The sequence below is a fragment of the Oncorhynchus tshawytscha genome, linkage group LG13 (genome assembly GCF_018296145.1).
Source record: "Oncorhynchus tshawytscha isolate Ot180627B linkage group LG13, Otsh_v2.0, whole genome shotgun sequence".
NCBI lineage: Eukaryota > Metazoa > Chordata > Actinopteri > Salmoniformes > Salmonidae > Oncorhynchus > Oncorhynchus tshawytscha.
Window position 1 is genome coordinate 80,931,541 of NC_056441.1, and position 23,717 is coordinate 80,955,257.

A 23,717-nucleotide genomic window follows, 5' to 3' on the forward strand; every position below is an offset into this window, starting at 1 on the left:
ACTTGCGTGCTATTGTTTGTACAGATGGACGTGGTACCTTCAGGCATTTGGAAATTGCTCCCAAGGATGAACCAGACTTTTGGGGGTCTACAATAATTTTTCTGATGTCTTGGCTGAGTTCTTTTGATTTTACCATGATGTCAAGCAAAGAGGCACTGAGTTTGAAGGTAGGCCTTGAAATACATCCACAGGTACACCTCCGATTGACTCAAATGATGTCAATTAGCCTATCAGAAGCATCTAAATCCATGACATAATTTTCTGGAATTTTCCAAGCTGTTTAAAGGCACAGTCAACTTAGTGAATGTAAACTTCTGACCAACTGGAATTGTGATACAGTGATTTATAAGTGAAATAATCTGTCTGTAAACAATTGTTGGAAAAATGACTTGTGTCATGAACAAAGTAGATGTCCTAACCGACTTGCCAAAACTATAGTTTGTTAACAAGAAATGTGTGGAGTGGTTGAAAAATTAGTTTTAATGACTCCAACCTAAGTGAATGTAAACTTCCGACTTCAACTGTATGTTTCTGCTTAGAATTTCCAACATTTTGGTAGGCTATGTGTGAGTGAAGTTGTCTATATTTAGATACATGCAGTTTATCTTTTGTCATTATACAAAATGTCATTATGTTAAAATGTATGTGCATACTACTGTAAATCGCTCTTGATTAGAGCATCTGATAAATGACTAACATGTAAATGTATAAATGATATGTTGCCCTAGACGACTAAATAAACCCTCGCTCAACAAAATAATGTAATCGATCAATAGAATGAATGTATCATCTAGTTGGCATCTGTAAAGTTTTCTGTGTCATCCTTCCCGGAGCAAATACGTTTAGGAACCGTGGAGGAAATACAATAAAGCAACAACAAACGGGAAAGATTTTCTGTCCAAATGACATCAGGTTGACCGGTTTGTAAGGGACAATAAAGCTGTGAAGACGACCCAGGGTGTTTCTGATCAGATTTCAGTTCGGCTTCGATGCATATTTTATGTGGTTGAAATACTATCAGCTTTTATGAATGACGAAGACAACACCTCTTCAGATCGTATCTAACTGAGCATTGAATTCCCTCAAGATGCAGAACGAAATAAATCATATTTCTCCACTCCTGTTCCCAAATCCAAATTGTTCGTACATTTGGTGTATCATTTTACTGTAAGAAAATGCGTAATTCTGCAGGAGTTATTATTAATGCTAGAGCCATATTCGCATATATATATATATATATATATATGAGTCAGTTATGATGAAAGCCCGGAGGGTTTTTTCTAGGTGTGAAGATATTTCAACAGGTCCAGACAATAACAGGCTACACTGATTACTCAAGTGGTTCCCAAGTTTCTGAACCAAACCAAACCATCTTTGGTAAAGTGTCGCCATAATATTTGAATTGAGGAAGTGTGTCAATAGGATATTTTAGAAGATTCCTAAATTCCCCCCAGCATTCAGATGTGAGCTAAACAGTGAACTTGAAATAGATATGTGTTTTTATTCTATGGGTGAGAAAGAGAATTTGTTCCAAACGTTTAGCTCAGTTCTCGCTGTTTTTGTGTGTGATCTATTAACATCAAGGGTTCCATTAAATAGGTGCAATATTTTTTAAAGATGCATTTGGTGATGTTCAATTAATTTGCACAAAACATATAAACAAAAGCATTCCCTGTGGAAGTTCATATATAGGCTATACGCAGCACTTCGTTCCATTTATCGAATCAGTTGTTTTATTGCTGAAACGGCGAGCAACACCTGTAAAACGCAGATATTTCTCTCAAAACAAAGGGATGTCGATTCACACGGGACTAGTATTATCAGAGGACTTTGGCGTTTGCCAAAAAACAGTAGGTTATTCTGGTTTGTCGTCCAGACTTCAGTTTCCATAGAACCCATCTAAACAACACATGATCTCTAAGCAGGAGGCTGCAGTTCCCTTGACATGCCATAAGTCTGAAGTCTGTCTTGTGACTAATCATTTGTATAGCGCCTCACATGATCACACATAACAAAGTCCGGTACTGCTATCATCCTCTTTCACCACTTCAACAAATCTTTACCGAACATTGCTTTTCTGGGCCCCCCTTTTTTACATTCTCCTTTTGCAGCTTTTGTCTTATTGAATGAAACTTCGACATTGTCCATTTTGCCTCCATTGATTGATGTGAACTTTTTCTGCCTGTTGCCAAAAGCATTACTTGACTATCGATTGGTTGTGTAGGCTATTTGGCTATCGATTGGTTGTGTAGGCTATTTGGCTATCGATTGGTTGTGTAGGCTATTTGGCTATCTATTGGTTGGGTAGGCTATTTGGCGATCTATTGGTTGTGTAGTCTATTTGGCTATTGATTGGTTGTGTAGACTATTTGGCTATCGATTGGTTGTGTAGGCTATTTGGCTATCGATTGGTTGTGTAGGCTATTTGGCTATCGATTGGTTGTGTAGGCTATTTGGCTATCTATTGGTTGGGTAGGCTATTTGGCGATCTATTGGTTGGGTAGGCTATTTGGCTATCGATTGGTTGTGTAGACTATTTGGATATCGATTGGTTGGGTAGGCTATTTGGCTATCGATTGGTTGTGTAGGCTATTTGGCTATCGATTGGTTGTGTAGGCTATTTGGCTGCAGATGTGGCCAGGGCAAAAAATAGCAATGTCCGTACTGTGAGACGCCTAAGACATCGCTACAGAGAGACAGGACGGACAGCTGATCGTCCTCGCAGTGGCAGACCACGTGTAACAACACCTGCACAGAATCGGTCCATCCGAACATTACACCTGTGGGACAGATACAGGATGGCAACAACAACTGCCCGAGTTACACCAGGAACCAGGAATTCCTCCATCAGTGCTCAGACTGTCCACAATAGGCTGAGAGAGGCTGGTCTGAGGGCTTGAAGGCCAGTTGTAAGGCAGGTCCTCACCAGACATCACTGGCAATAACGTCGACTATGGGCACAAACCCACCGTCGCTGGACCAGACAGGACTGGCAAAAAGGGCTCTTCACTGACGAGTCACGGCTTTGTCTCACCAGGGGCGATGGTCGGATTCGCGTTTATCGTCGAAGGAATGAGCGTTACACCGAGGCCTGTACTCTGGAGCAGGATCGATTTGTTAGTGGAGGGTCCGTCATGGTCTAGGACGGTGTGTCACAGCGTCATCAGACTGAGCTTGTTGTCATTGCAGGCAATTTCAACGCTGTGTGTTACAGGGAAGACATCCTCCTACCTCATGTGGTACCCTTTCTGCAGGCTCATCCTGACATGACCCTCCAGCATGACTATGCCACCAGCCATACTGCTTGTTCTGTGCGTGATTTCCTGCAAGTCAGTGTTCTGCCATGGCCAGCGAAGAGCCCGGATCTCAATCCCATTGAGCACGTCTGGGACCTGTTGGATCCCAGAAATGTCCGGGAACTTGCAGGTGCCTTGGTGGAAGAGTGGGGTAACATCTCACAGCAAGAACTTGCAAGTCTGGTGCAGTCCATGAGGAGGAGATGCACTGCAGTACATAATGCAGCTGGTGGCCACACCAGATACTGACTGTTACTTTTGGATTTTGACCCCCCTTGTTCAGGGACATTATTCCATTTATGTTTGTCACATGTCTGTGGAACTTGTTCAGTTTATGTCTCAGTTGCTGAATCTTGTTATGTTCATACAAATTTTTACACATGTTAAGTTTGCTGAAAATTAACACCGTTGACAGTGAGAGGACGTTTCTTTTTTTGCCTAATTTTTATAAATGGCACAACATTTTAAAATGTGTGGATTTTTTAAGGTATTGTTTCTCTTTATTCAACCCGCCCACCACCCACCCGCCCTTTAGCCACACAATATTCAATGACCCTAAATCAATCCACCCCGCGGATATAACTGAGGGGACTGTGTCAACCCGCGCATCACTAGTGTGTGTGTGTGTTTGTACGTGAGTGTGTCGCTGGTCTCTCAGGTCTGGCTGTATTCTACAGTGCATGTGTCTCCAGTGTTTGTGTGCTACTGGAGATGCGGCTCTGTTGGAATAACAGCCAGGACCACAGCTTCACCAACCAGCCCACTCTGCTCAATGTACCTTTTTATTTGTGTGTGTGTGTGTTTATGTGTTTAAAGAAAGAAAGAGAGTGTAGTCTGTTCCCTTAAATGCACCGTTAAGTGTCACAACATAATAATCTGTCATTTCTTTCCCTATGGAATGACAGTGTTATGGTAATGAGAGTGTTATGGTAATGAGAGTGTTATGGTAATGAGTGTGTTATGGTAATGAGAGTTATGGTAATGAGAGTGTTATGGTAATGAGAGTGTTATGGTAATGAGGGTGTTATGGTAAGGGGGTGTTATGGTAATGAGGGTGTTATTTGTAATGAGGGTGTTATGGTAATGGGGGTGTTTTGGTAATGGGGGTTTTGGTAATGGGGGTGTTATGGTAATGGGGGTGTTATGGTAATGGGGGTGTTATGTAATGGGGGTGTTATGTAATGGGGGTGTTATGGTAATGAGGGTGTTATGGTACTGAAGGTGTTATGGTACTGAAGGTGCTATGGTAATTGGGGTGTTATGTAATGGGGGTGTTATGGCAATAGGGGTGTTATGGTAATGAGGGTGTTATGGTAATGATGGTGTTATGGTAATGGGGGTGTTATGGTAATGGGGGTGTTGTGGTAATGAGGGTGTTATGGTAATGAGGGTGTTATGTGGTAATTAGGGTTTTTATGGTATTACGTGTGTTATGGTAATGAAGGTGTCACGGTAATACGGGTGTTACGGTAATGGCGGTGTTATGGTACTGAAGGTGCTATGGTAATTGGGGTGTTATGTAATGGGGGTGTTATGGCAATAGGGGTGTTATGTAATGGGGGTGTTATGTAATGGGGGTGTTATGTAATGGGGGTGTTATGGTAATGAGGGTGTTATGTAATGGGGATGTTATGGTAATGGGGGTGTTATGTAATGGGGGTGTTATGGTAATGGGGGTGTTATTTAATGGGGGTGTTATGGTAATGAGGGTGTTATGGTAATGAGGGTGTTATGTAATGGGGGTGTTATGTAATGGGGATGTTACGGTAATGGGGATGTTATGGTAATGGTGGTGTTATGGTAATGGTGTGTTATGTTAATGAGGTGTTATGGTAATGGATGTGTTATGGTAATGGGGGGTTATGGTAATAGGGTGTTATGGTAATGGGGGTGTTATGTAATGGGGTGGTATGGTAATGGAGGGGTTATGTAATGGGGGTGGTATGGTAATGAGGTGTTATGGTAATGGGGGTGTTATGGTAATGCCGCGGTTATGGTAATGGGGGTTATGGTAATGGGGGTTATAGTAATGGGGGTGTTATGTAATGGGGGTGTTATGGTAATGGAGGTGTTATGGTAATGGGGGTGTGATGGTAATGGGGTGTTATGTAATGGGGGTGTAATGGTAATGGAGGTGTTATGGTAATGGGGGTGTAATGGTAATGGGGGTGTTATGTAATGGGGGTGTTATGGTAATGGGGGTGTTATGTAATGGGGTGTTATGTAATGGGGGTGTTATGTAATGGGGGTGTTATGGTAATGACTATGTTCTGGGTGAGGGAGCTTTACGGTGGGGAATGTACAAGGTTCATTAAGATCTCCAGACATAGAGAGCAACAAACACACACACAGACACACATTCAGTCGAATACACACACACAGTTGCAGACACACAGTCACACACACACACAGGCTGGCACAGATCCAGGTTCATTACAGAGGGTTTCTTACAGGTTGATTGAGTGATCATATTTCATCATATCTAATCCTATTTAATCATATGTAATAAGCTGCTCAGAGCCTCGTGCCTGGGGGAGACATGCTGTACTGTAGCTATGGAACTGACCCTCCCTCCCGCCCTCCCTCCCTCCCTCCCTCCCTCCCTCCCTGCGTATAGTCCCAACATGCCCTTCAATACATAACCTGTTCCTGTGTTTGTCTCCCTGAGTTACAGCAGCCTACAGTTAGTGTAAATATGTGCATGCATGTGTCAATCTGCTATAGTACCATCTGCTATAGTACCATCTGCTATAGTACCATCTGCTATAGTACTGCCCATGCACGGATGCACGCACACTAGTACTGAGCGATTAACCAACATTTCATATTTTCAGTTATTATACAACTAATTAACCTACTTCTGTTCAAATACTTGAATTCCATTTAGTTCATTTTTTTTTGACAGCCCAGTGCAGTATTTCTTTAGAGAGAAATTAAATAATTCACAACACAAGTCAAGAACTATGTTGGACGCAAGGCTGGAGGAAGTTGTAGTTTTCATTAAGCAAACATTCAACCTAGTTCAGTGCAGAAACATGGTAATTAACTACAATGACCATAAGCCATTGCAGCTGTTTTTTTTTTTCATCTCGGACAGAGAGGACAGACGTCTCTCGGACAGACATCTTGGTCAGAGAGGAAAAGGCGAAGCGAGAGGTTTCATTCTCGCCAATATCCATCCAAAATAAGCCAATTGTGTTTCTGTGGGCTTATTTTGGTGCTGAACTTGTCTCCTGCCTTCCCGCCTTTGGCCCGACTCCCATTGTTAGGGTGGAGACATGAGCGTCTCGTCACTATATACAGATCTCTGTACGTATACACTTTTACGCCTGATACGTTATGTTAGATACACACAGACAACATGGACTGCTTGAGAGAGGAATGTACACAACACAACGACAAGAGGGACAGAGACAGTTCTTGAAACAAGTAAAAGTATTTTGTCAAACAGCTCTGCAGCGTACTTAGGCAGAGAAATTTGAAACCAAAATCAAAAACGGTGATTATTTTTTAATAATCGAATCGAACCGACCTCAAAAAGCAGTAATCGCTCAGCACTAACACACACACGCACGCATGCACACACACAATCTTTAATGTTAAACGCTCAGAGTTTGGGGTAATCTGAAATGGCAGCATTTGATCTCTGATTCCTGGTTCACTGTGGGACATCTAAAATCCAGCTTATAAGTACTATAATTTATGGATATATTCAGCATCTTCTCTTTCTCCCCGACACACACATACTGCTGTTAGGGGAAGTGATGAGCTCTACAGCAGATAATTGTCCCTCTTTATGGGACTCATCCACAAACAGGACCAAGCCTGGCCTGTTGAGGAGTGATGGACTCCATCCTAGCTGGAGGGGAGCTCTCATCTTATCTACCAACATAGACAGGGCTCTACCTCCTCTTGCTCCACAATGAGATAGGGTGCAGGCCAGGCAGCAGGCTGTTAGCCAGTCTGAGAGTTTAGTGGAGTCTACCACTAACATTTTCAGTGTAGACAGCTCAGCTATCCCCATTGAGACCGTGTTTGTGCCTAGATCTAGGTTGAGCAAAACTAAACATGGCAGTGTTTGCTTTAGCAATCTCACTGGAATAAAGACCTCCTCCATTCCTGCCATTATTGAAAGAGATCATGATACCTCACATCTCAAAATAGGGCTACTTAATGTTAGATCCCTCACTTCCAAGGCAGTTATAGTCAATTAACTAATCACTGATCATAATCTTGATGTGATTGGCCTGACTGAAACATGGCTTAAGCCTTACTGTGTTAAATGAGGCCTCACCTCCTGGTTACACTAGTGACCATATCCCCATGCATCCCGCAAAGGTGGAGGTGTTGCAGACATTCATTGTTAAACAATGACTGCATTTTCATCTTTTGAGCTTCTAGTCATAAAATCTATGCAGCCTACTCAATCACTTTTTATAGCTACTGTTTACAGGCCTTCTGGGTCGTATACAGCGTTCCTCACTGAGTTCCCTGAATTCCTATCGGACCTTGTAGTCATGGCAGTTAATATTCCAATTTTTGGTGACTTTAATATTCACGTGGAAAAGTCCACAGACCCACCAGCATTCCCCAAGAGAGGATGGCTTCCACTTCAGCAGTAATAAATTCATGAACTTCTACGATGAAAATATCATGATAATTAGAAACAAAATTACGGACTCCTTTGAATCTGTGTATTCCTCCCAAGCTCAGTTGTCCTGATTCTGCACAACACTGCCAGGACCTTTGGATCAATGGGGACACTAAAGTTTTTTGATCTATATCTCTTGACACATTCATGGAAATAGTCATGGCCTCTAAACCTTCAAGCTGCATACTGGACCATATTCCATCTAAACTACAGAAAGAGCTGCTTGCTGTGCTTGGCCCTCCTATGTTGAACATAATGAATGGCTCCCTATCCACCAGATGTGTACCAAACTCACTAAATGTGGCCTCTCTTGAAAAAATGGAACCCTGACCCAGAAAATGTAAAAAACAATTGACATATATCGAATCTCCCATTCCTCTGAAACATTGTAGAAAAAGAACTTGTGCAGGAACTCACTGCCTTCCTGAAGGCAAACAATGTATACGAAATGCTTCAGTCTGGTTTCAGACCCTTTCAAAGCACTGAGACTCGTGGAGGTGGTAAATTACCTTTCGTTGGTGTCAGACCAAGTTTCTGCATCTGTCCTCGTGCTCCTAGACCTTAGTCCTGCTTTTGACACCATCGATCAGCACATTATTTGGAGAGATTGGAAACCCAAATTGGTCTACATGGACAAGTTCTGACCTGGTTTAGATTTTATCTGTTGGAAAGATATCAGTTCGTCTCTGTGGATGGTTTGTCCTCTGACAAATCAACTGTAAATGTCAGTGTTCCTCAAGGTTCCGTTTTAGGACCACTATTGTTTTAACTATATATTTTACCTCTTGGTGATGTGATTCGGTAACATAATGTTAACTTACACTGCTTTGCGGACGATACAGAGCTGTACATTTCGATGAAACATGGTGAATCCCCAACATTTCCTACCCTGGAAGCCTGTGTTTCAGACATAAGGAAGTGGATGGTGGCAAATTATTTACTTTTTGAACTCCCAAGAAACAAAGAGATCTTCTGTTGGATCAATTAATCTTGATGGTTGTACAGTTGTCTCAAATCAAACCTCTGCGTTACTTTGGACCCTGATCTCTCTTTTGATCTCTCTCTGGACCCTGCTGTACATACCTTCATGTATGCTATGGTCACAAGACTCAGGCCTGCTTATTGTTCCTATTATTTCTAAGCAAACGGCTAGAGGCAGGGCTATATAGAGCTCCTTTTGTATTGAATGATCTGCCTATCCATGTGAGAAACGTAGATTCTGTCTCAACCTTTAAGTCTTTATATCCTGCCTGGTTGGCCCTGTCCGGGTGTTGGACTGGGCCACTCAGCCTCCAGTATCTATGCTGCACTAGTTTATGTGTTGGTGGGCTAGGGTCAGTCTGTTCTATCTGGTGTCCTGTGTGAATCTATGTATGCTCCCTCTAATTCTCTCTCCCTCCCCTCCCTGAGAACCTGAGCCCTAGGATCAGTACAATACAATAGAGTCAGTACAATAGATACAGAAATGATATTATATATAATGTTCTATTAATGCTATGGCCAGTACACTCAGTGGCAATGGAACCCTGATCTGTTCACCGGACGTGCTACCTGTCTCAGACCTGCTGTTTTCAACTCTCTAGAGACAGCAGGAGCAGTAGAGATACTCTGAATGATCGGCTATGAAAAGCCAACTGACATTTACTCCTGAGGTACTGACCTGTTGCATCCTCTACAACCACTGTGATTATTATTATTTGACCCTGCTGGTCATCCATAAACATTTGAACATCTTGGCCATGTTCTGTTATAATCTAAACCCGGCACAGCCAGAAGAGGACTGGCCACCCCTCATAGCCTGGTTCCTCTCTAGGTTTCTTCCTAGGTTCTGGCCTTTCTAGGGAGTTTTTCCTAGCCACCGTGCTTCTAGACCTGCATTGCTTGCTGTTTGGGGTTTTAAGCTGGGTTTCTGTACAGCACTTTGATATATCAGATGATGTAAGAAGGGCTTTATAAATACATTTGATTGATTGATTGATCATGCCTCAGGACTACATGGCCTGATGACTCCTTGCTGTCCCCAGTCCACCTGGTTGTGCTGCTGCTCCAGTTTCAACTGTTCTGCCTGCAGCTATGGACCTGTTCACTGGATGTGCTACCTTGTCCCAGATCTGCTGTTTTCTATTCTCTCTTTCTATCACACCTGCTGTCTCTAACTCTGAATATTCGGCTATGAAAAGCCAACTGACATTTACTCCTGAGGTGCTGACCTGTTGCACCCTCTACAACCACTGTGATTATTATCATTTGACCCAGCTGGTCATCTATGAACGTTTGAACATCTTGGCCATGTTCTGTTATAATCTCCACCCGGCACAGCCAGAAGAGGACTGGTATTATGTATACTCCCTCTCCGGCCTCTAGGTCATCAGGCTGCTGATTGTCCCGCACACCTGTCACCATCGTCTCACGCACCTGCGCCTCATGACACTCACTTTGACTCCACCACCTCCTTGATTATCTTCCCAATATCTGTCACTCTCCTTGGTTCTTTCCTCAGGTGATATTGACTCTGTTTTCACATCGGTCCGTTGTGTGTGTTTTGTGTTCATTTTATTTGTTAGAACACTCACTCCCTGAACTTACTTCCCGACTCTCAGCGCACTCGTTACAACTGGCCACCCATCATAGCCTGGTTCCTCTCTAGGTTTCTTCCTAGGTTTTGGCCTTTCTAGGGAGTTTTTCCTTGCCACCGTGCTTCTACACCTGCATTGCTTGCTGTTTGGGGGTTTTAGGCTGGGTTTCTGTACAGCACTTTGTGACACTGTGACATTTGTTGATGTAAAAAGGGCTTGATAAATACTTTTTATTGATTGACATGCATTTCACTGTTAGTCTACGCCTGTTGTTTACAAAGAATGTAACAAATAAAATGTGATTTGATGCGTGCTGATGTGCACTCTTCACACATCTACAATAAGGAAGCAAGTGGAATTAGTGTGTTATCATTTGGTTGGAGTAGTGATTTGTAGAGCAGGTGTTCTGAGCCTCAGGACCAGCTGACTCTTCTTTCCCTCTCTCCCTTCTCCTCTCTCATCTCTTCTCTTTTTCTCCCCTCCTTCTTTACCTACCTTATTTAACCATCTCTACCTCCCCTCTCGAATCCCTCTCTCTCTTTCCCCTCCCTCCTTCGTTCCATCCTTCCTGTTCCATCCTTCCCGTTCGCCCTCACCCTCTCCCTCTCCCCTTACCCGTCTCTCTGTCTCTCTCTGTGCAGACCCTGTTGCCCTCTCATCGAGCTATATTAATCACACTGAGTGCTCTGACATTTGAAGGACGCCAGTGATCAGAATAATTAAACACCCCCCCTCTCTTTATCTGTTTGTCTTTCTCTATCTCTCTTTTCCTCCCCCGTTCTCTCTCTTTTTACAGAATAATAATGTGTCGCTACTGTCTAATCTGGCTGTAGTGTATGACCCCTAGTACTTTAGAACTACATTTATCTTTTCACCTCTACACTGCACCAGAGTTACAGTCATTTATCTTTCACCTCTACACTGCACCAGAGTTACAGTCATTTATCTTTCACCTCTACACTGCACCAGAGTTAGTCATTTATCTTTCACCTCTACACTGCACCAGAGTTACAGTCATTTATCTTTCACCAGAGTTACAGTCATTTACACTGCACCAGAGTTACAGTCATTTATCTTTCACCTCTACACTGCACCAGAGTTACAGTCATTTATCTTTCACCTCTACACTGCACCAGAGTTACAGTCATTTATCTTTCACCTCTACACTGCACCAGAGTTAGTCATTTATCTTTCACCTCTACACTGCACCAGAGTTAGTCATTTATCTTTCACCTCTACACTGCACCAGAGTTACAGTCATTTATCTTTCACCTCTACACTGCACCAGAGTTAGTCATTTATCTTTCACCTCTACACTGCACCAGAGTTACAGTCATTTATCTTTCACCTCTACACTGCACCAGAGTTAGTCATTTATCTTTCACCTCTACACTGCACCAGAGTTACAGTCATTTATCTTTCACCTCTACACTGCACCAGAGTTACAGTCATTTATCTTTCACCTCTACACTGCACCAGAGTTACAGTCATTTATCTTTCACCTCTACACTGCACCAGAGTTACAGTCATTTATCTTTCACCTCTACACTGCACCAGAGTTACAGTCATTTATCTTTCACCTCTACACTGCACCAGAGTTACAGTCATTTATCTTTCACCTCTACACTGCACCAGAGTTACAGTCATTTATCTTTCACCTCTACACTGCACCAGAGTTACAGTCATTTATCTTTCACCTCTACACTGCACCAGAGTTACAGTCATTTATCTTTCACCTCTACACTGCACCAGAGTTACAGTCATTTATCTTTCACCTCTACACTGCACCAGAGTTAGTCATTTATCTTTCACCTCTACACTGCACCAGAGTTACAGTCATTTATCTTTCACCTCTACACTGCACCAGAGTTACAGTCATTTATCTTTCACCTCTACACTGCACCAGAGTTAGTCATGTATGTTCAACATGAAGCCATCCACTCACTATTGTTGCATTGCATACCTGTCACAATATCATGTTGTCATAGCGATTATTAGAGTTTGTTATTAATGCTTTCACATCTACACTGAGCATACAACACATTAGAAACACCTTCCTAATATTGAGCTGCACCCCCCAACCCCTTTTGCCCTCAGAACAGCCTCAATTGATCAGGACAGGAACTCTACAAGGTGTTGAAAGCGTTCCACAGGGATGCTGGCCCATGTTGACTCTACAAGGTGTTGAAAGCATTCCACAGGGATGCTGGCCCATGTTGACTCTACAAGGTGTTGAAAGCGTTCCACAGTGATGCTGGCCCATGTTGACTCCAATGCTTCCCAGTTGTGTCAAATTGGCTGGATGTCCTTTGGGTAGTGGGGCCATTCTTGATAGACACAGGAAACTGTTGAGCGTGAAAAACCCAGCAGCGTTGCAGTTCTCAACACAAACCGGTGCACCCGGGACCTAATTCCAGACCCCGTTCAAAGGCACTTACATATCTTGTCTTCACCGTCTGAATGTCACACACACAATCCATGTCTCAATTGTCCCAGGTCTTAAAAATCCTTCTTTAACTTGTCTCCTCCCCTTTATCTACACTGATTGTAGTGGATTTAACAAGTTACATCAATAAGGGATCATAGGTTTCACCTGGATTCACCTGGTCAGTCTGTCATGGAAAGAGCAGGTTTTCTTAACGTTTCCTCATCCCTCTCCCTAAATCCCCAGCCCTTCTCCCTAAATCCCCAGCCCTTCTCCCTAAAACCCCAGCCCCTCTCCCTAAAACCCCAGCCCTTCTCCCTAAATCCCCAGCCCTTCTCCCTAAATCCCCAGCCCTTCTCCCTAAAACCCCAGCCCCTCTCCCTAAAACCCCAGCCCTTCTCCCTAAAACCCCAGCCCCTCTCCCTAAAACCCCAGCCCTTCTCCCTAAAACCCCAGCCCCTCTCCCTAAAACCCCAGCCCTTCTCCCTAAAACCCCAGCCCTTCTCCCTAAATCCCCAGCCCTTCTCCCTAAATCCCCAGCCCTTCTCCCTAAATCCCCAGCCCTTCTCCCTAAAACCCCAGCCCCTCTCCCTAAAACCCCAGCCCTTCTCCCTAAATCCCCAGCCCTTCTCCCTAAATCCCCAGCCCTTCTATGTGCGTGCGTGTGTGCGTGTTTCAGTGTGTTAGCTGTCCACTCTGCTCTATTTTAGTAAATCGGTTTGCAGATCGATAGGTGATTGATTTCCCCTGGTTATTCTTCAGCCAATCACACACCCACTGACTTAGCTGTGTGTGAATGTATGTGCGTGTGTCTCCAAGGGTTTGCCACTCAAAGTCAGTCCCACACACACACACACACTCACACACACACACACACACACACACACACACACACACACACACACACACACACACACACACACACACACTGGTTCATCATTTTTGCCTCTACATATGGCTGTCACACTGTCTGTCTTTACATGACACTCTGTCTTCTCTTCCCGCTAAATAAACAGTATGGTGTCTCTGTTCCCTCATATAAACAGTATGGTGTCTCTGTTCCCTCATATAAACAGTATGGTGTCTCTGTTCCCTCATATAAACAGTATGGTGTCTCTGTTCCTTCATATAACAGTATGGTGTCTCTGTTCCTTCATATAAACAGTATGGTGTCTCTGTTCCCTCATATAAACAGTATGGTGTCTCTGTTCCCTCATATAAACAGTATGGTGTCTCTGTTCCCTCATATAAACAGTATGGTGTCTCTGTTCCTTCATATAACAGTATGGTGTCTCTGTTCCCTCATATAAACAGTATGGTGTCTCTGTTCCCTCATATAAACAGTATGGTGTCTCTGTTCCCTCAGATAAACAGTATGGTGTCTGTTCCCTTATATAAACAGTATGGTGTTTCTCTTCCTTCATATAACAGTATGGTGTCTCTGTTCCCTCATATAAACAGTATGGTGTCTCTGTTCCCTCATATAAACAGTATGGTGTCTCTGTTCCCTCATATAACAGTATGGTGTCTCTGTTCCCTCATATAAACAGTATGGTGTCTCTGTTCCCTCATATAAACAGTATGGTGTCTCTGTTCCCTCATATAAACAGTATGGTGTCTCTGTTCCCTCAGATAAACAGTATGGTGTCTGTTCCCTCATATAAACAGTATGGTGTCTCTGTTCCCTCATATAAACAGTATGGTGTCTCTGTTCCCTCATATAAACAGTATGGTGTCTGTTCCCTTATATAAACAGTATGGTGTCTCTGTTCCCTCATATAAACAGTATGGTGTCTCTGTTCCCTCATATAAACAGAATGGTGTCTCTGTTCCCTCATATAAACAGTATGGTGTCTCTGTTCCCTCATATAAACAGTATGGTGTCTCTGTTCCCTCATATAAACAGTATGGTGTCTCTGTTCCCTCATATAAACAGTATGGTGTCTCTGTTCTAAACAGTATGGTGTCTCTGTTCCCTCATATAAACAGTATGGTGTCTCTGTTCCCTCATATAAACAGTATGGTGTCTCTGTTCCCTCATATAAACAGTATGGTGTCTCTGTTCCCTCATATAAACAGTATGGTGTCTCTGTTCCCTCATATAAACAGTATGGTGTCTCTGTTCCCTCATATAAACAGTATGGTGTCTCTGTTCCCTCATATAAACAGTATGGTGTCTCTGTTCCCTCATATAAACAGTATGGTGTCTCTGTTCATATAAACAGTATGGTGTCTCTGTTCCCATATAAACAGTATGGTGTCTCTGTTCCCTCATATAAACAGTATGGTGTCTCTGTTCCCTATAAACAGTATGGTGTCTCTGTTCCCTCATATAAACAGTATGGTGTCTCTGTTCCCTCATATAAACAGTATGGTGTCTCTGTTCCCTCATATAAACAGTATGGTGTCTCTGTTCCCTCATATAAACAGTATGGTGTCTCTGTCATATAAACAGTATGGTGTCTCTGTTCCCTCATATAAACAGTATGGTGTCTCTGTTCCCTCATATAAACAGTATGGTGTCTCTGTTCCCTCATATAAACAGTATGGTGTCTCTGTTCTGTTCCCTCATATAAACAGTATGGTGTCTCTGTTCCCTCATATAAACAGTATGGTGTCTCTGTTCCCTCAGATAAACAGTATGGTGTCTGTTCCCTCATATAAACAGTATGGTGTCTCTGTTCCCTCATATAAACAGTATGGTGTCTCTGTTCCCTCATATAAACAGTATGGTGTCTGTTCCCTTATATAAACAGTATGGTGTCTCTGTTCCCTCATATAAACAGTATGGTGTCTCTGTTCCCTCATATAAACAGTATGGTGTCTCTGTTCCCTCATATAAACAGTATGGTGTCTCTGTTCCCTCATATAAACAGTATGGTGTCTCTGTTCCCTCATATAAACAGTATGGTGTCTCTGTCCCCTCATATAAACAGTATGGTGTCTCTGTTCCCTCATATAAACAGTATGGTGTCTCTGTTCCCTCATATAAACAGTATGGTGTCTCTGTTCCCTCATATAAACAGTATGGTGTCTCTGTTCCCTCATATAAACAGTATGGTGTCTCTGTTCCCTCATATAAACAGTATGGTGTCTCTGTCCCCTCATATAAACAGTATGGTGTCTCTGTTCCCTCATATAAACAGTATGGTGTCTCTGTTCCCTCATATAAACAGTATGGTGTCTCTGTTCCCTCATATAAACAGTATGGTGTCTCTGTTCCCTCATATAAACAGTATGGTGTCTCTGTTCCCTCATATAAACAGTATGGTGTCTCTGTCCCCTCATATAAACAGTATGGTGTCTCTGTCCCCTCATATAAACAGTATGGTGTCTCTGTTCCCTCATATAAACAGTATGGTGTCTCTGTTCCCTCATATAAACAGTATGGTGTGGTGTCATAAATGATTCTGCTGTTTCTGTGTGTAACTCATCTTGTTTCTGTTTCCTCCCAGGATGCTTTACTGCGGCTGGCAGGAGTTGTTGACGTGCGCTCACTCCGAGATGCTCTCAGAGAGACCGCACAGGGGCTACTGCCCAGCGTGGTACGTACACACAGGGCTGCTGGGTAGTGTTATTTTTTGGGAGGGGTCAAGCAGCCATTCCTCAGAACTGCACCACTGGATGGTCATTTATATATAGGTGTGTATGTTCAGTATGATTGACAGGGGCAGAGCTTGTGTCAGAGGGGCGTGGCTTTCTCCAGGGGCCCTTCTGACCAATTAATGAAACGGAATGATTAGCTGACATGGCCTATCATAAGCACACATTAGTCATCATCTCTAGGGATGTTATCGGTTAACCATTAGTTGGTTAGCCGCCGAAAATACATTTTCCAAGTCATGCTTATCGATCTGTAGGTTAATTTGACTAATTTTGTGTAGTTAAATTGTGTATTTTGTTTAGTTTGTCACGTAGACCTGTTTTAGGCTATGTATCACACCGCATACAGAGCCTAGTTTGAGCGGAATATCCAACAACCTCTCATTTCATCCATGTTTCTCAAGACTTCCTCATGCCATTGAGCCCAGCATTTCTCTCTTGTTCTGTTGGTTATCATATCAACTTTATTTGGTTGTTCAGAAGCCAAAGGCCAAATCCCTAGTCATATTAGGCCACCCATTCTAGTTGTTGCATCTTTACATTCCAATTAGATTGTCACCTCTGTCACATGAAACAGCGAGCATCATTTGCGCTTTAGAACAAACTTTTGCCGCTAATTGGATTTTAGGTCATTTTTTCCCATGTTGTTTTCCATTGGCTGCTTCATTACAGTGGCCTAGTTGCATGTTCAGTAATGGCCTTTAGCCTCTTGGCCATTAACTAGAAACATTAAAGGCTTGGCAAAACTTTGGGTTATTTTAGAATCATTTTCTGGACAAAATATTTTAATGTTGTTTTGGTATTGAATTAATTAGGCTGTTAGTAAGATACCAAGAGTAGTTTTAAACTAACAAACGTATTAAATTAATAAATGACGAATCATTTCGAAGAACCTGGTCCCTCCCAGCAGCAGACAGACAGCTGTACTGCCACCAGTATCAGTCCAGGGGGCGCTGAAGGGAGTATAGCGACAGACAGCTGTACTGCCACCAGTATCAGTCCAGGGGGCGCTGAAGGGGGTATAGCGACAGACAGCTGTACTGCCACCAGTATCAGTCCAGGGGGCGCTGAAGGGAGTATAGCGACAGACAGCTGTACTGCCACCAGTATCAGTCCAGGGGCGCTGAAGGGGGTATAGCGACAGACAGCTGTACTGCCACCAGTATCAGTCCAGGGGGCGCTGAAGGGAGTATAGCGACAGACAGCTGTACTGCCACCAGTATCAGTCCAGGGGCGCTGAAGGGAGTATAGCGACAGACAGCTGTACTGCCACCAGTATCAGTCCAGGGGGCGCTGAAGGGGGTATAGCGACAGACAGCTGTACTGCCACCAGTATCAGTCCAGGGGCGCTATAGGGGGTATAGCGACAGACTGCTGTACTGCCACCAGTATCAGTCCAGGGGGCGCTGAAGGGGGTATAGCGACAGACAGCTGTACTGCCACCAGTATCAGTCCAGGGGGCGCTGAAGGGAGTATAGCGACAGACAGCTGTACTGCCACCAGTATCAGTCCAGGGGGCGCTGAAGGGAGTATAGCGACAGACAGCTGTACTGCCACCAGTATCAGTCCAGGGGGCGCTGAAGGGAGTATAGCGACAGACAGCTGTACTGCCACCAGTATCAGTCCAGGGGCGCTGAAGGGAGTATAGCGACAGACAGCTGTACTGCCACCAGTATCAGTCCAGGGGGCGCTGAAGGGAGTATAGCGACAGACAGCTGTACTGCCACCAGTATCAGTCCAGGGGCGCTGAAGGGGGTATAGCGACAGACAGCTGTACTGCCACCAGTATCAGTCCAGGGGCGCTGAAGGGAGTATAGCGACAGACAGCTGTACTGCCACCAGTATCAGTCCAGGGGGCGCTGAAGGGGGTATAGCGACAGGCAGCTGTACTGCCACCAGTATCAGTCCAGGGGGCGCTGAAGGGGGTATAGCGACAGACAGCTGTACTGCCACCAGTATCAGTCCAGGGGGCGCTGAAGGGAGTATAGCGACAGACAGCTGTACTGCCACCAGTATCAGTCCAGGGGGCGCTATAGGGGGTATAGCGACAGACAGCTGTACTGCCACCAGTATCAGTCCAGGGGGCGCTGAAGGGAGTATAGCGACAGACAGCTGTACTGCCACCAGTATCAGTCCAGGGGGCGCTGAAGGGGGTATAGCGACAGACTGCTGTACTGCACATTACTTTATATAATTAGCAACACCAATTTCAGTTTTTAAACCAATCATATTATATAACATATTATAAATACATTTAGCCATGTTTTATATTGTTAAATCATGTTTTAGAGTGTTAAATCATGTTTTTTCTTTGGTTTATGGTTTTTGGTAAGCTATATCATAGTTTAAAAAATGTGTTTTATTATCTGCAGGAACCGGGGGTGGTCGCACCCATGGACCCGCCCCCCCATGCTAGCTTTGCTTCTGATGTGTGTGTTTTCTTACAGGTGTGTGTGTGTGTAAGTGCTGGAGGGAGTCTTCTGATGTGTGTGTTTCTTACAGGTGTGTGTGTGTGTGTGTAAGTGCTGGAGGCAGTCTTCTGATGTGTGTGTTTTCTTACAGGTGTGTGTGTGTGTAAGTGCTGGAGGGAGTCTTCTGATGTGTGTGTTTTCTTACAGGAGTGTGTTTGTGTGTACGTGCTGGAGAGAGACTCGAGGCTGCAGTGTGACGACCCAAGCCATGAGCTGCCAAAGGAGGGGAAGATCAGGTATGAAACCCTCTGTGTGTGAGTCCCTGGGCTCTTGAGTGGCACTGCATCTCAGTGCTAGAGGAGTCACTACAAACCCTGGTTCGATCCCGGGGTGTATCACAACCGGACGTTATTGGGAGTCCCATAGGACGGCATACAATTGGCCCAGCGTTGTCTGGGTTAGGGGAGGGTTTGGCCGGGGTAGGCCGTCATTGTAAATAAGAATTTGTTCTTTAACTGACTTGCCTAGTTAAAGGTTAAATAAAAACATCTAAATCTGGTCTGAAACCCTCTGTGTGTGTGTGAGTTCATGTGTAACAGATGTATGTATGGTAAATGTCAGATTAGGAGACATAATATCCTCTACACATCCTTTCTTCAAGGATAAAAAACTGGAGAGAAGATCAGCAGGTATGGATAGAACGGGGGGGATGGAGAGAGGGAGTCTGGAGTCTTTCTGTCACACCTGTCACTCAGACTGGACTATCACCCTTCATAGAGATGTCACAGAGCAAACATGCTGAAATTTACTACCCCCCTCTCTCTCTCTCTCTCTCTTTTGCTCTCTCTCTCCTCCCTCTCTCTCTCTCTCTCTCTCTCCCTCCTCTCCCTCCTTCCTCTCTCTCTCTCTCTCTCTCTCTCTCTCTCTCTTTTGCTCTCTCTCTCTCCTCCCTCTCTCTCTCTCTCCCTCCCTCATTCCCCCCCCCTCTCTCTCTCTCTCTCTCTTTTGCTCTCTCTCTCTCCTCCCTCTCTCTCTCTCTCTCTCCCTCCCTCATTCCCTCTCCCTCCCTCTCTCTCTCTCTCTACTCTCTGAGACTGATCCTCTTCTCGTGATCTCTACAGGCTCAATAGGTCCCTCCTACCCTGGCTTAAGAACACACACAGACTAAATAGCCTTGTCCTAACCTAGCTTTGGTAAAATCAACATTGCATTATTCATGATAGTTTCTGTCTCGGACGAGAGCCCTCGAGCCTCACACACACACACACACAAATATCTGCATGCTGCACACACCCGCAAGCACCCGCTGGCACAATCTGTTCTGTGTGTGTGTGTGTGTGTGTGTGTGTGCGTGTGCGTGTGTGCGTGGTTGTTAAGCGCTACAAACTGTGCAGACTTTTCCAGCACAATTCTAACACCTGATTAAAGTTGATTAGCTGGGAGTAACCCTGCTCAACCTGTGCCTCTCCAGAGTCAGACGTGGGGAACACTGCTGTTGTAGAAAGCTTTCCTCTGTTTGTGTTTGTCAGAAAAAAAAATTGAGGGTATTTCATCTAATTGTGCTGTAAAGAGAATATCGATCATCTCTGTCCTCTGCTGTGCCTGTCGGCCATCACAAGCAATACTGACTGCCCTGTGAGTGTTTGTGCGCGTGTAAGTGTGTGTGTGCAGCATTAGTTGATATTGGAACAGATGTCTTTTCTCATAGATTAACATGAGAAAGGTGCCCTCTGTATTACCATACGAGACAACAGTGACACACACATGGGAAACCTGTCACTGTCACACCTGTACACACACCTGTACACACACCTGGCTCTGGGAATTACATTGATTTTATTTATTTCAGTAGACAATAAGTAATGAATCTTTTATAAAGCTGTCTTTGTATTGTATTGTCTGTAGGGAATCAGCCCCCACCCTGGATGGGTGCTGTTCTAATGTCCCCCCTCTGTGTATGGGTACTGTTCTAACGTCCTCCCTCTGTGTATGGGTGTTCTAATGTCCCCTCTGTGTATGGGTGCTGTTCTAATGTCCCCCTCTGTGGATGGGTGCTGTTCTAACGTCACCCCTCTGTGTATGGGTGTTCTAATGTCCCCCTCTGTGGATGGGTGCTGTTCTAACGTCACCCCTCTGTGTATGGGTGTTCTAATGTCCCCCTCTGTGTATGGGTGTTCTAATGTCCCCTCTGTGTATGGGTGCTGTTCTAATGTCCCCCTCTGTGGATGGGTGCTGTTCTAACGTCACCCCTCTGTGTATGGGTACTGTTCTAATGTCCCCCTCTGTGTATAGGTACTGTTCTAATGTCCCCCTCTGTGTATGGGTGTTCTAATGTCCCCTCTGTGTATGGGTGCTGTTCTAATGTCCCCCTCTGTGTATGGGTACTGTTCTAACGTCACCCCTCTGTGTATGGGTGTTTTAATGTCCCCCTCTGTGTATGGGTGTTCTAATGTCCCCTCTGTGTATGGGTGCTGTTCTAATGTCCCCCTCTGTGTATGGGTACTGTTCTAACGTCACCCCTCTGTGTATGGGTACTGTTCTAATGTCCCCCTCTGTGTATGGGTACTGTTCTAACGTCACCCCAAAGTCTATGGGTGTTCTAATGTCCCCCTCTGTGTATGGGTGTTCTAATGTCCCCTCTGTGTATGGGTGCTGTTCTAATGTCCCCCTCTGTGTATGGGTACTGTTCTAACGTCCCCCTCTGTGTATAGGTACTGTTCTAATGTCCTCCCTCTGTGTATGGGTGTTCTAATGTCCCCTCTGTGTATGGGTGCTGTTCTAATGTCCCCCTCTGTGTATGGGTACTGTTCTAACGTCACCCCTCTGTGTATGGGTACTGTTCTAATGTCCCCCTCTGTGTATGGGTACTGTTCTAACGTCACCCCTCTGTGTATGGGTGTTCTAATGTCCCCCTCTGTGTATGGGTGTTCTAATGTCCCCTCTGTGTATGGGTACTGTTCTAACGTCTCCCCTCTGTGTATGGGTGCTGTTCTAATGTCCCCCTCTGTGTATGGGTGCTGTTCTAATGTTCCCCCTCTGTGTATGGGTGTTCTAATGTCCCCCGTCTGTGTATGGGTGCTGTTCTAACGTCACCCCTCTGTGTATGGGTGCTGTTCTAATGTCCCCCTCTGTGTATAGGTGCTGTTCTAATGCCCCCCTCTGTGTATGGGTACTGTTCTAACGTCACCCCTCTGTGTATGGGTACTGTTCTAATGTCCCCCTCTGTGTATGGGTGCTGTTCTAACTTACCCCCTCTGTGTATGGGTGCTGTTCTAACGTCCCCCTCTGTGTATGGGTGTTCTCACGTCCCCCTCTGTGTATGGGTGTTCTAACATCCCCCTTCTGTGTATGGGTGTTCTCACGTTCCCCCTCTGTGTATGGGTGTTCTCATGTTCCCCCTCTGTGTATGGGTGTTCTAATGTCCCCCTCTGTGTATGGGTGTTCTCACGTTCCCCCTCTGTGTATGGGTGTTCTCACGTCCCCCTCTGTGTATGGGTGTTCTCATGTTCCCCCTCTGTGTATGGGTGTTCTAATGTCCCCCTCTGTGTATGGGTGTTCTAATGTCCCCTCTGTGTATGGGTGCTGTTCTAATGTCCCCCTCTGTGTATGGGTACTGTTCTAACGTCTCCCCTCTGTGTATGGGTGCTGTTCTAATGTCCCCCTCTGTGTATGGGTGCTGTTCTAATGTTTCCCCCTCTGTGTATGGGTGTTCTAATGTCCCCCTCTGTGTATGGGTGCTGTTCTAACGTCCCCCTCTGTGTATGGGTGTTCTAATGTCCCCCTCTGTGTATGGGTGCTGTTCTAATGTCCCCCTCTGTGTATGGGTGCTGTTCTAATGTTCCCCCTCTGTGTATGGGTGTTCTAATGTCCCCCTCTGTGTATGGGTGCTGTTCTAACGTCCCCCTCTGTGTATGGGTGTTCTAATGTCCCCCTCTGTGTATGGGTGTTCTAATGTCCCCCTCTGTGTATGGGTGCTGTTCTAACATCCCCCTCTGTGTATGGGTGTTCTAACATCCCCCTCTGTGTATAGGTGCTGTTCTAATGCCCCCCTCTGTGTATGGGTGCTGTTCTAATGTCCCCCTCTGTGTATGGGTGCTGTTCTAACTTACCCCCTCTGTGTATGGGTGCTGTTCTAACGTCCCCCTCTGTGTATGGGTGTTCTCACGTCCCCCTCTGTGTATGGGTGTTCTAACATCCCCCTCTGTGTATGGGTGTTCTCACGTTCCCCCTCTGTGTATGGGTGTTCTCATGTTCCCCCTCTGTGTATGGGTGTTCTAATGTCCCCCTCTGTGTATGGGTGTTCTCACGTCCCCCTCTGTGTATGGGTGTTCTCACGTCCCCCTCTGTGTATGGGTGTTCTAATGTCCCCCTCTGTGTATGGGTGTTCTCACGTCCCCCCCCTCTGTGTATGGGTGTTCTAACATCCCCCTCTGTGTATGGGTGTTCTAACATCCCCCTCTGTGTATGGGTGTTCTTACGTCCCCCTCTGTGTATGGGTGTTCTAATGTCCCCCTCTGTGTATGGGTGTTCTAATGTCCCCCTGTGTGTATGGGTGTTCTAGTGTCCCCCTCTGTGTATGGGTGTTCTAACATCCCCCTCTGTGTATGGGTGTTCTAATGTCCCCCTCTGTGTATGGGTGTTCTAATGTCCCCCTCTGTGTATGGGTGTTCTAATGTCCCCCTCTGTGTATGGGTGTTCTAATGTCCCCCTCTGTGTATGGGTGTTCTAACATCCCCCTCTGTGTATGGGTGTTCT

The 23,717-nt window shown here is 44.9% G+C and overlaps 1 protein-coding gene across 2 annotated transcripts in view; it reads left to right on the top strand.

Moving 5' to 3' along the window:
- LOC112240118 (cGMP-dependent 3',5'-cyclic phosphodiesterase) overlaps positions 1 to 23,717 on the top strand; it is a 136,724-nt gene that overhangs the window by 84,496 nt on the left and 28,511 nt on the right. For both annotated transcript variants that reach the window (XM_042296416.1, XM_042296415.1), the window contains 2 exons: positions 16,404 to 16,493; positions 19,170 to 19,258. In XM_042296416.1, the coding sequence (XP_042152350.1) occupies positions 16,404 to 16,493; positions 19,170 to 19,258 (179 nt within the window). The remainder of the gene's footprint in view (positions 1 to 16,403; positions 16,494 to 19,169; positions 19,259 to 23,717) is intronic.